Source organism: Chrysochloris asiatica, unplaced genomic scaffold (assembly GCF_000296735.1).
Source record: "Chrysochloris asiatica unplaced genomic scaffold, ChrAsi1.0 scaffold00316, whole genome shotgun sequence".
NCBI lineage: Eukaryota > Metazoa > Chordata > Mammalia > Afrosoricida > Chrysochloridae > Chrysochloris > Chrysochloris asiatica.
The window spans coordinates 1,280,059-1,293,146 of record NW_006408834.1 but is presented as its reverse complement, the minus strand read 5'-3'; the positions used below and the strand labels follow the sequence as shown (position 1 = coordinate 1,293,146).

The window sequence follows — 13,088 nt, the reverse complement described above, 5'->3', positions numbered from 1 at the left end:
TTAATAGGCTCCTAGAGCAGGGCTGTCACTTTTGTGGTAGTTCAGGGGGTTAGAAGTTATGCTAGGGGAGGGTCACGATGTGGGAGGGCCGTGCACAGCTCGTGACTCCACAGCTCAGTCGGGTCCGCAGACCGGAGGTTCAGATCAGAGCTCCGACCCCAGGGGGCGGAACACACAGAAGAGCTGAGGCCGGAGGCCGCAGAGCCATAGCTGGAACCTCCGCCGCGCGCAAACCCAGCCGACTAAGCTGCGTTTTCCGAGCCCTGCCACCGTTGCCAGGGCGACCGCCGCCGAACGTTCCCGCGGTGGGCTCCGCCCCTCGGCCAATCGGGCCTGCGCTCGCGGGAGCCCAGATTCCCTTTGTTCCGCAGCCATTTCAGTCCTTGGACTGGAGGCAGCGCCGCTTCGGCAGAGGGCCCGAGCGCCGGAGGCCTCTGGGATGGTGTGGGACCGGGTAGGTGGCGTGAGGGTGCGCGGCTTCGAACTGGAGGGGTGGGAGGAGAGGCAGAGAGTTATGAAGCTTCTTGACAGGCGGCGGGGAGAGGCGTCGGGCCCGATCCCCTTCCGGGTGCCTACCCGGCCGTTTGGAGCCGGGTGGAGGCGGAGCGGTTCTAAGCCCAACAGCTGCGGGCCGAGGCCTCCTGTGAGACCGGGACGGGATGCGGGAGGCAGCGGCTCCTCAGGTGTCCGAGGTCAGGAGGTGGCTCCAGTTAGGGACGGCGCGAAGGGGAGGGTCTATTCCCAGAGGGGCGCATTCGCTCCAATCTCTGAAACCACGGGGTTTGAAGGCCCTTGGGTGCCACCGTTCGCTGTCCCCGGGACTGCCTGCTGCCTGCAGGTTCTAGACGCTTAGGGTGCTGCCTCAGACGGGCCCGTCTTTGTCCCGCCCAGGCCTCTGCCTGGGTGCTCTGCGTCCACACACATCGCCTTCCCATTCAGTTAGCTGATCTCATCCTCCAGGCGGCTCTTTCCCCTTGGGGCTTCTCGGTCTCCTGACATGTTTTCATATTTTTAATGTTTGTAATTGCGCGGATTTTGTGTGGGTTTGTTTTTTGCACTTATTCCTCCATTCCCATGCGTCCATGCAACAAGGAGACAGCTGCAGAGGAACAAACAAACCAGCTACCATAATCAACCTGTTTGGGGGATTGCTTTCTTCCTTTAAGAATGATCGTGTGGTGTTTCTTCATTGATTTAAAAATCAACTGCATTTTGCAAGGATTGCTTACAGTACAAGTCCGTTATCTGAACAATCACTCAACAGTTTGGTCCATCAGTAAATAAAAATGTAGTTTTAAAGTTGAAGGCTAGCCACTAATTGATTTTGACATTTGGATTAAGACGCTTAAAGAGCTATGGTTATGTGTTGGGCTGCTAACTACAGGTCTGCAGTTCGAATCCACCAGCCTGTCAGCGGGAGAAAGACGAGGCGTTCTGCTTCTGCAAGGATTTATAGCCTTATAAACCTATTGTATTAGGTTGCCTATGAGTCGGAACCGACTCAACTGCACACAACCAAACCACCACCGTTAAGAAGTTTAATAACAGTGAAATTTTGAAACTGTGATGATTTCGATGAGTACATAAACGGCACATTTTTTTTTCTTTCTAATGAAATGCTTTTTAAATGCCAAGATTTATGATGTAATAGGTATTTGGAAAGGTAAGGTAAAATGGCTGACCTGAGGTGCGTCATTTTTAGGGTAGCAAAAGTTCCTGATGGATTTTGTTTTCCTGTTACATCAGAGCTTTCATAGTAGAATGGTCAAGTAGGTATACTTAGTGAAGCAGAGGATTCAATTTTTGGGGAAACAATTCTCTCATCTACTTTTACTCTACCCTGCACCCCAGTAGTTCTTCAAAGTGACTGCACCAAGTTGAAAACTTGCAACCGCAAAAGGGATATACTAGTTTCAAGGTGCAGATTTTATTCTTTCTTTTATCTTCCTTGCTAATCCATTACATAAATGAATACATTTTGGCAGGATATTTTTTATTCTGTGTAAGTTAATGAAGAATTGCTCCATTTTCTTATTCCTGAAAAGGACTTTCCTCCTGGATTGGACTTGATAAGATTACTTTTATCCCCTCAACACCTATGATTCTATTACAGCATGTGAGCAGAATAAGGTTTTAGTAAAAATTAATAAATGGTTCTGGTTGCAAATATTTTCAGTGTCAATACTGGTAATGTACTTAGTGCTTTTATAAAGGTGGTGGGTGGTGGTGGTTTATTTATAAAAGGTTAAAGCCACAGATTTGCTTAACTTTTCTAAATCCTGTAATGAACTGTATTGAAATAGAAATGTCCTATATTTAGTAGAATTGCTTTTGTTTTAACCATGCAAGGTTCTGCACATATTTTTAAGACAAGACATTTGGTTATCAAGAAAGTCAAACCAAATGACACGTAATGCAATACATTTATCAAATGTAGACTGCAGAAGAGGAGCATGGCAGTAAGCGGGAGTTATTTTTATTGTTCAGGATATAAATTATGAATATTTCTTCCTGGAATTGATTTCTTGAATATATTTTGGTGCCCAAAAGATTTTGTTTCCCCTACAGAACAAAGCAAGAAAAACAAAAATTGTGTATCAGTAAAAGGGTGAGAAAGTTGGAAGGATCAAAGCAATTGATTAAGGAATGAGATTTTCAAATACGATGGAAAACAGCACCATCTCAAAAAGGAAGAAACAGAGAGATGAAAAGGCTCTTCATGGGAGCAATCAAAGACCTTTCTTAGTTTGAGTCCATGATAGGTAGCTGGAGAGTGTTGGCAGGTAAGAAAGGCCTCTGTCTAGATGGTAGTGGGAATAAATTTCACTTTGGAAGGCAGGATGTTTGCAAAGGTTGTACTGATTTTTAGTTAAATGGGTGGGTGTTATTACAGGAGGGAGGTTCTCGAAACCAAGTTTGGTTGCTTCAGGCTCCCCAGACTATGATTCTTTGAAGTACTATCAGTAGGTGTAATAAGTAGGAATGTAAAGAGTTTTAGAGTATAAATAGTTCAGTGAGATGTTAGAACAGGACATGAGATCAGGTTTGTGTTAGAATTTTCGTGAGTAGATAGAACCCATAAAGGAGTAGTAGCGACAGCTTTATTCCAAAATAGCACTTGATGGCAGAACAAGTACTTGAACTAAGAATTGAAAGAAAGCTGACAACTGGAAGAACACAAGTTTTGGACTGACACATGCTTTTTAATGATTAAAATGTAAAAATAAAGCAAAACTTCTCAGTGTTGTCTGAAAGTTAAGAAAGGAACCGTAGCATGAATTTTGACAAGTTGCTTAATCTCACTGCCTCAGTTTTTCACCTCATGTTATGATCATTAAATGAATTAATACATAAGGTCTTAGAACTGTATCTGATGTGTAGTAACTACTCCATAAATAGGAATTGCTACTATCATATTCATGTTATTGTTAAGTGCCATCGATTCAGTTCTAACCCATAGCGATCCTATATAAGGTTTCCGAGGAATGGCTGGTGAGCTTGAACAGCCAACTTTGCGTGTGGTTCAAACTGACTCTGCAATCCAGTGTATAAATTCACAGTGCCACACCATGGTCATTGTTATTTTAGAAAGCTACAAGACACAATCATAAGAAATCCCTTGTAGTAGCAGGACTATGAGATAAGTACTATAAACTCTCCAGTGAATTTCCTTCCAATATTTTTTTCTGAGTTTGATTTTTATATATTTGAGGACTTACTCTATGACTAATTTTAATAATTTTGTGTTCTACTTTTCCCCCACCTAACATAAAGAACAGTTTTTCTTTTTTTTTTACAGCTATAAAAAACACTGTAGTGAATATCCGTGCATGAAAAACATTTTCTGCATTTTGTATTAGCTTATTTAGCTAGACTACCCAAAGTAAAAATATTGGATCAAAAGTATCTGAACATCCAAAGTTCATAGTCTGTTTTGCCAAGCTGTTTTACTTAAAGGAATTTAATATTGTAATTAACATAATTTGAGACAGTGCAGTAATTATTGCTTGGAATGGCGTATGAATGATGGAGTGAATTAAATAACATTTTTTTGTAATGTGCTAGGCATTATTTTAGTGTATTTTACTACTTTTATGGATATTATTCTCATTTACTGTCATATCCTTGTTATACTTGTGAATTACTTCCATTTTACTGATAAGAGAACTGAAATGTAGGTAGGTAAGTATAAAAGTTCTTGGAATGATTCCATTATCTTTTAATTCTATTTTTCTGTGAACCTTTTGAACCCCCTTATACTTTGTCCAGTGTCCCACGGTGTTCAAGCCTGGATTTGAACGTAGAGCTGCCTGATGAAAGTTCATGCTCTTTTTATGTACATTTTAAAACTTAAAATGTGACTAGCTATAGATCTTAGCTCACATTATTAAGATAAACTGAACTGGAAGGAATTAATGGGAAAGTTACAAAGTTAAACTAGACAGGGCTTTAATTATCCATATACAGTTTAGAAAAGGAGGAAAAAAGTCCTTACCTGGATACAAGCATAATGAATGTATAAGAACGGATTCTAAAGCAAAGATAGCAATGTTTGTGAGAGAAACAGACACATTATCAATTTATCTCATTGAGGATCTTCCTTTTATTCACTGACACTCAATTTTACCAAGCAATGAAGCACAGTTACAGCTTTTATGATATAAATTTGTGGAGAAACCAAGGAGGACAGGTAGTTGATTCCATGAAGAGAGTAGGGGGGTGGCTGGGCCTTGCAGATATGTGAGCTGCATTTCCGAACTGTCTGTACAATTTCCCATATGGCAACAAAGAAAAACAAATCTGTCTTTGAAGAAGTGAGATAGCAAGACTTCATCTCTTGTACTTTGGACGTGTATCAGAAGGGACCAGTTCCTGGAGGACATCATACTTGGTGTACCGGAGGGTCAGTGAAAAAGAGGTAGACCCTCAAAGAGATGGATTGACACAGGATTGACTCAAACATAACAATGGTGAAGATGGCACAGGGCTGTGTTTCCTTCTGTGCCTAGGGTGCTATGAGTCAGAACCAATTCAGTGGTCCTGGTGTGGCACTGAGGGATAATGTGCTGACTGCAAAGTCGGTTTGAACCACAAGATTCAAGCTCACCAGTCGCTCCTTGGAAACAGGGTCACTATGAGTCGGAACCAATTCAACGGCCAGTAACAACAACAAAGACTTATGTAATAGCCCTGGTAGCATAGTGGATTATGAGCTTGGGCTACTTTCTGCAGGGTCAGCAGTTTGAATCCACCAACTATTCCATAGGAGAAAGATGAGGCTTTAAAAATACAGCGTTTTGGAAACCCTATGAGTGGAACCGACTCTGTGGCACACAACCACCACTAATAGCTTACTGTGTTCATGGAACACTGAGCAGTTCAGGGATCCTGAGGGTATACAGCATAAGTCCACAAACGTTCTTTGTAAAGAACCAGATAGTATTTTTGGCATTGCAGACAGACCATCAAGTCTTTTAGTCTGTATAGCAACTACTCAACTCTGCTGTTGTATATAGTACCAAAGACTGTAAGGAAATTATGGATGTGACCAGATTTGGCTCATGGGCCTTAAATTGTAGATGTTTAGAACTTTATGTCCGTATATCAGGAGTCCTGCTGTGGCGCTGTAGGCTAAACACTGGACTATTAACCAAAAGGTTAGCGTTTCAAGTCCATTAGCCACTCCTTGGAAACCCTATACTAGGTCGCTATGAATCGGAACCAACTCGACAACATTTAACAACAACATAAGGCACCCAGGTGGTACTATGGGTTAGGTGTTGGGCTGCTAACCACAAAGTTAAAACCCACCAGCTGCTCTGAGGAAGGAAGATGGGATGACACTTTCCATGAAGGCTCAATTTGAGAAACCCTGTAGTGCCACTATGAGTCTGGATCAACTTGATGGCAATGAACCTGATTTGGTTTGGATTTTTATATCCATAAACAAGGAACTCTGGTGATGCAGTAGGTTAAGTTGGCCTGCAAATCAAAGGATCACTTGTCCAAACTCACCATTTGCTCTGTGGGAGAAGGATAAATAAGGCAGTCTATTTATAGTGTTGGGAACCCTATTGATTGGAATTGACTGCACAGGGCAATGGTGGGTTTTTGTTGTTTTAAATATTCATACAAAGTCTGGGGAAGAGGAACCATACAATCCTATCATGCCCTTGAGCTACTGAAAGATTTGAACCAAGGAACTTAGAACATTGATTTTCATGAATCATTAAGAGTAGAATAAAATAGAAAAATAGATTCTTTTGAGCCCTATAAATCAATAACAAAAAGGCAGACAACTCAATAATTTTAATGGACAAGTTCACAGAAGAATTACATCTGGCCAGTAAGCATAAAATAATGTTCAGCCTTACCAACAGCAAAACTGTTTTCATCTATTGTATTGGCAAAAATGAAAAAGTTTTGTTAATAATATTGACAAGCTTTTTAGGAAATGCATACATTGCCATTGGGAATAAATTCATTCAGTCTTTTTGATTTTAAAGTAAAAACATTTGTGACCCAGCAATTTCCATGTTGTAGAGGAATGCATGGGAGTATCAGGAGTCATGCATATTCAAAGATGTCTTTGTCCGTTGCCACAGAACCTCCCTACTTCCAGGTCATCTTTTATTCCTGCACTGTAAGTCTGAAAAAGGTATACACTTGTTTCTCTCTTTACCTAATACCTCCCCAACTCTTTAACCCTTCTGCTGTGCCTTTTGCTATTTATTGTCTACCATTCACAAAATCCAGTCTCAACCTAGTCTTTTTTTAAAGCTTTTATTGTGGATTGAGTACTAATTTACATGGGAGAACATCAGTTTTATATTCATCCGATTGCATTTTGTTTTATTGCAATGATTACAATCTCCATGTATCATCATTTAACAGTATTTGTTTCTTTTCCCTCTGGTTTTTTGTTTTTAGTTTTTGATATACACAAAAACACTCTAGACATTTTGTTGTGGTGGTTGTTAAGTACCATGGAGTTGGTTCTGACTCATAGTGACCCTGCATAGGGTTTCCGAGGCTGTAAATCTTTACGGGAGCAGAATGCTTCATCTTTCTCCTGCAGAACTGCTGGTAGTTTTGAACTGCCGACCTTCAGGTTAGTAGCTTGATTCGTAACTACTACACTACCAGACCTCCTGGTCTACAATCATTTAAATGACCAAAGGGCATATTCTGCAAGCCTGCCTCCTTGCCACCAGCACACAGTCTTTCTCTTTCCATGAGTCTGAAGTCCTCAGATGCTCTATCTCTCCATACTATCATCTCTGCCTCTATCTCTGGTGTCGCTGCTTCTCTGGGTAGGGTCCCATATTCCACTCATGCTCTTTTCCCTTCATGAGTCCTCTGTACCTGGATTGTAAGATTAATTACTACCCCCTTTAGTTACAAAACTAATACTTGTGACAATCGCAAGTAGTCATGATAACGATTACTCAGTATTGAATCACAAGAATATTTTCCCCATCTCCTTTCACCAGACCCATTTAGACAAGATGAAAACTACTCAGTGGAATTCTATCTTCCCTTGCACGCTCTGAAGCTAAACTCCTTGAAAACTTGTAAGCCCGTCACGCGCTGTGCCTTTATAGTCCCTCCATTTTCGGTAGCCAGTGTCTAAGTTGTCCGTCCCTGTCAACCCTGTTTACCAAGGGAATATGTTTGATCCTAGATGTGAAGACTCCATCCCTCTTGGTTAGTATTTTGAGCTACTGCATCTATAAGTTCAGGTCAAGTTCATCAAATTGTAGCAATTTACACCTGCTTCCTTTATCAAATTTGTTTATTTTCCTCTAGTCAAGTTCTGGTTATCAAGCCATCTAAGCTAGGTCAAATGGGTACTATCTGCAAGTTTGGGTGTTCATGTGCATCTCCCCCCACTTTATATCAGCTGGATGCATCACTAGCTCTAGCCCTGTGTGGCTAGGTTAATGCCCATGGGCTCAGGAGTTCCAAACATCAGACCAACCAGCCTTTCCTCTTCTCTCTCATCATGAGGTCGATAGGAGTATATGGCATGTGGTTGAAATTGGCCCATATCTTTGTTACTGACTTTCCCCCACTCCATCTATTAAACATTCCTTTTACTTTGTTACTCTAATGTAAAACTGATTCCCCCAACTGCAATCGTGGCAGTTAATTATATATTTTTGTTTTGACTTTTTATTGTGAATTGAGTGAAGGTTTACAGACAAGATCATCAACTTTACATTCAACAAATAATATGTTTTGTTTCATTTCAATGATTACAATTCCCTCCCTACAACAACAGTTATCTTACCTCCTCCCTGTGCCTTCCCCCAACCCTTTTATTTTAATCTGCACTCTGGCTGTAGACTTTATTTTAATCAACTTTTAGAAAAGACAAATACATTATTTTTTTGACATAATTCCCCTTGCTTTTCAATACACTCTGTCCATCTGTGAACAAGCTTTTATATACCCTTACCAAGAAAGGTTTTAGGCTGAGCTGCGAGCCACGAATGCACCACTGTCTTCACTTCTTTCTCAGAGGTGAGTATTTGTCCTCAAAAGGCTGCTTTCAGTGGACCAAACAGGTTAAAATCCATTGGTGCACGATCAGGAGTACAGGGAGGATGCTTTAACACCTTAAAATCAAGTTTTGCAGAGTGTTAGCAGTGTGGGCAGAGGTGTGGGGTTGTGCATTATCATGCAAGATCACAAGCCCTTGGTTAGAAGTCTTCTGCTTTTAATCTGAATTTTAGGCAGTAATTTTTTATATTGCTCTCCTTACCACTGTATCGGAGGTGGGATAGTCTACCATGCATCTCTGCCATTCTCAGACCATTTTCTGTCCTTTATCCCTAACAGTCCTGTTTGGGGTTATATCAGATTATATAATCCACTCACCCTTTTGGTTGCTGTCAACTACTCAATCTGCAGGTCATTCCTCCTCCTTTTTTAATTTTTTTATTATCTTAGCTTCAGGCCTTCTGTCTCTCCAATGTTACCAAAATCTCTATATTAAAATCAAGACGACTCGAGATAACCGATTCTTCCACATAACCCTAGCCTCTCATTTCCCAGACCTCTCCTCTAATGCGCTTCTTTTTCACCCTACCTCAGCTACCCTACCTCTTGGATTGTCAATAACTACCTCCCTTTCATATTTGTCATTTTATGTACTCTACTCAGGGAGTTCCTGTTTTTATACTTCACTCCTGCTACCCCAAGGAGCCCTGGTGAAGTTGTAGGATAAGCACTGCACTGCTAATCCGCAAGGTTTGGAGTTCAAATCCAACAATTGCTCCGAGGAAGAAGGATGATGCTGTCTACGCCAGTAAATAGTTACAGTGTCAGAAACCCTTTGTGGGGTTGCTGTGAGTTGGAATTGATTCAATGGCAGTGGGTTTTTTGGTTCCTACTGTCCAACGCACCCATTTTTTGACTCCACTACAATTTCCAATCTGCTGAGTCTGTTATTGTTTCCCTGTTCCTTACCCTCTTGTTGTTTTTACTCCTTTCCTATTTAAATTCCTCAGCTTCCTCAGCTCAGCAAATTCACAGACCTAGTTAAAACCAACTCTCTGGCTTCTTTGCACCTGCACCTATGTAATTGAAAAAGTACGCAGCCACACATGACCACATACCCCTAGTGGGTCCTTACTACCACCTGGTGGTCTTACTTATTTTCCTAGTCTGCTCACACTCCCCTTCTCCTGTATTACTATTTGGTATCTTCTTTCTTCAACTTGCAATTTTTTTTTCCATCCTCACATTCAGCCCATGACCTTGTTTTCTGCTTTGCTAAAAAAGCTGAATGAAGCATGACTAATTGTGACTGTCACAATTGTAAAGGTAGAAGTTTTGTAACAAAAATGGAGAGTAGTTAATCTTACAGTCCAGAAACAGAGGATCCTAGGACCATAGAGGGAGAAGAACACAGGTGGAATGCGGGACCTCACCCAGAGAAGCAGCGACACCAGGGATGGAGGCAGAGATGGGGACATGGAGAGAAAGAGCAGCTGAGAACTCTAGATTCATGGGAAGAGATGGGAGGGACTAAGAGCTGGCAGCCAGGAGGCAGACTTGCAGAATGTACCCTTTGGTGGTGTCAATTATTAAATATGCCTGAGTGTTTAAAAAAAAAAAAAGAGAGCTAAAGTGAATAGAGAGAAATACTGTTTGTTAACTGATGGTACATGGAGGGGATTATAATCATTGTAATGAAACAAGGTGTATGATTTGTTGAGTGTAAAGCTGATGATCTGCCCTGTAAACTTTCACTCAATCTACGATAAAAACCTTTAAAAAAAATTTTTAAAAAACTGAAGCAGTCAGAATAATACTTCCATAGACTCCCATCATCCCATGTACGTATTTAAAAAGGTAGCTTGTTTAGCTTGTTGGAACTTTTAAAAGCCAAAAAAAAAAAATGTAAGCAGATCATATACTAATAAAACCACAAACTTAAAATTTGTTCATCAAAAGACTACAAAAAATAAGTGAAGATAATCTACTGACTAGGAGAATCTCTTCAGAAGCCATAAATCTGACATGAATCTAATCACCAAAATATATATATAAAACTTCCACAGCTTAACAACAAAAAGACCATCATAAAATAGGCAGAAGACCTGATTAGACATTCATCAAAGAGAAATGGTCACCAGACATGAAAAGATGCTCAGCATTACTAACCATCAGAGAGATGCAAATAAAATACCACAGTGAGAAATCATTTCACTCCCACTGGGATGGTTAATATATGAAAGAAAAACAAACCATAAAAACTGAAAATAACAAGTGTTGGCAAGGATGTGGGGAAATTGGGGCTCTTATTGGTGTGAATGCAAAATGGTACAAGCCATTGTGGGAAACAGGGTAACAGTTCCTCAAGAAACTAAAAATAGAACTATATGTGGTACTGTAGGATAAACATTGGACCACACAGTCAGTTTGAACTGCATGGTTGGCTCCTTGGGAACCCTATACAGAGTCTCTGTGAGACTCAAAAGCACCTGACAACAACTATATGATGCAGCAATTCCATTCCTAGGTATATACCCAAAAGATTTGAAAGCTGAGACTTAAAAAAAGACTTGCCTATCAGTGTTCATTGAAGCACCATTTACAATAGCTAACAGGTGGCAACAACTTAAATGCTCATGAACAGATGAATAGATGACCAAAGTGGTACATATATATAATGGAATGCTAAACCAGTGGGAGAAATGAAGTCTTGATACATGCTACAGAATGAGTGGAGCTTGATGACATTATGGTGAATGAATAAGCCAATCACAGAAGGGCAAATGTATGACCTCACTTATATAAAAAGATAACAAGGAAAATATACATAGAGATGAAAGTTTATTCATAGTTACCACGAGCGAGAGGAAGGAGAAAAGGGTGATAGAAAAATCATATTAAGGCTAAGGTTGCACAGCCAATTATAGCAACTGCTATCAGTAAGTATACACTTTAAAAAGGTGAATTGGCAAAAGTTGCATGACATTAGTTACAACAAAGGGGCAGGGGGAGTAGCTGCTGAGACTGGTTATGTACAACCAGATACTTCATGCGATTTGGCTTCTTGGTCTGGAGGTGTAGGACCATGGCTTCATGGGACAACCTAGTTAGTTTTAGTTGACATAATATGTTTAGTTCTTCTTTTCTACCTCGTAATTTATTATATAGTGCCTAGATTCTTAAAAGGTGTTTGAAAACAGCCATTCAAAGCACAACAGTTGATCTCTATTCAGCTTGAACAACAGAAGAAGGAGAGTCAGAAACAGGAGGAGGCTATTGACTGTGTAGCTAACTACATCCATGAACAACTACTTCCTTTGCCATGATACCAGAAGAAATGGGTGGTGCACAGCTACCATTACTGAACATTTTGATCAAAGATTTCATTGAAGAATCTTTATAAAAAGGAGGGAAATGTATAGAATAAGAGTTCATATACCCATGGACTCTAGATTTTCTGGAGCCATGGAAGAGAAATGAAACCCTGATATTGTTGTCATGAGATAATCTTTAAACCTTAAACCAGACATAGTCCTTGAAACTTAACTTGTGACTATCTGCTTTGAGCATTCAGTTCTTTTGTCTGTATGGGATCAGATTGACAGTAACAACTTGAAAAATTAGGAATCTTAGGGGCCTTGGGTCTTTGTTAATGAGGGAAGAACAACACAGAAAAGAAGGGAGAGAATGGTTGCATCATCAGTGTCACTAGTATGGACATGTATAAACAGTTTAATTGGTTCTGTTTTGCTCTGTATATTCGCAACAACAAAATAAAATTTAGAAAAAAATGAACTAAAAAAAAGAAAAGAAAAAGTTCTCATGGAGTTGATTTTGACTCATGATGACCCTGTGTGTGTCAGAATGGCTTGAGTTTTCAGAGATGGATCACTAGGTCTGTCTTTTGAAGTATCTCTGGGTATAGTTGAACCTCCAACCTTTTGGCTAAGAACCAAACTAGTTAACCCATTTTATCACCCAGGGACAGTCCATGTTCTTGTCTGTGCTTTTGTATCCTTTCGTCTACTCAAGGGCATTGCTTCAGTTAATCTTGTTTCACATCAATGTATTATTTTCTTTATTGAATCATTTCTGTCATCAGACAAACATGCTATTATTTCTTCTACTTGATCTCCTACTTTACAAGCAAGCTTGACTTGTGCTTCACCAACTGTTTCCCCATTCTTTTGCCAGAGTTTTCTTTGAAAGAGTTGTGTATATATTCCATTGTCAAATTTCCCCCTTTTGTTGTTAGGTACTGTCCAGTCGGTTCACAGCAACTCTATCCCCAACAGAACAAAACACCCTGGTCCTTTACCATCCTCACAATTGTTGTCTTTGAGCCCATTGTTTTTGCCAATGTGTCAGTCTATCTCATTGGGGGTCTTCCACTTTTTCACTTACCCTCCACTTTACCAAGCATGGTCTCTTTCTCCAGAGCCTGTTCCCTACTGACAACATGTCCAAAGTAAGAGAAAAGTGATCTTGCCATCCTTGCTTCTAAGGAGCATTCTGGCTGTCTGTCTTCTGAATCAGATTTATTTATTCTTCTGACAGTGCGTGCTACTTTCAATATCTTTGAC

General features: G+C 40.3%; 1 protein-coding gene across 1 annotated transcript in view; it reads left to right on the top strand.

The window, feature by feature from the left end:
* The first annotated feature begins 379 nt into the window (after positions 1–379).
* TNPO1 (transportin 1) overlaps positions 380–13,088 on the top strand; it is a 148,820-nt gene continuing 136,111 nt past the window's right edge. Inside the window, exon 1 of the mRNA XM_006875269.1 lies at positions 380–454. Coding sequence (XP_006875331.1) covers positions 440–454 — 15 coding nt within the window. The 5' untranslated portion in view covers positions 380–439. The remainder of the gene's footprint in view (positions 455–13,088) is intronic.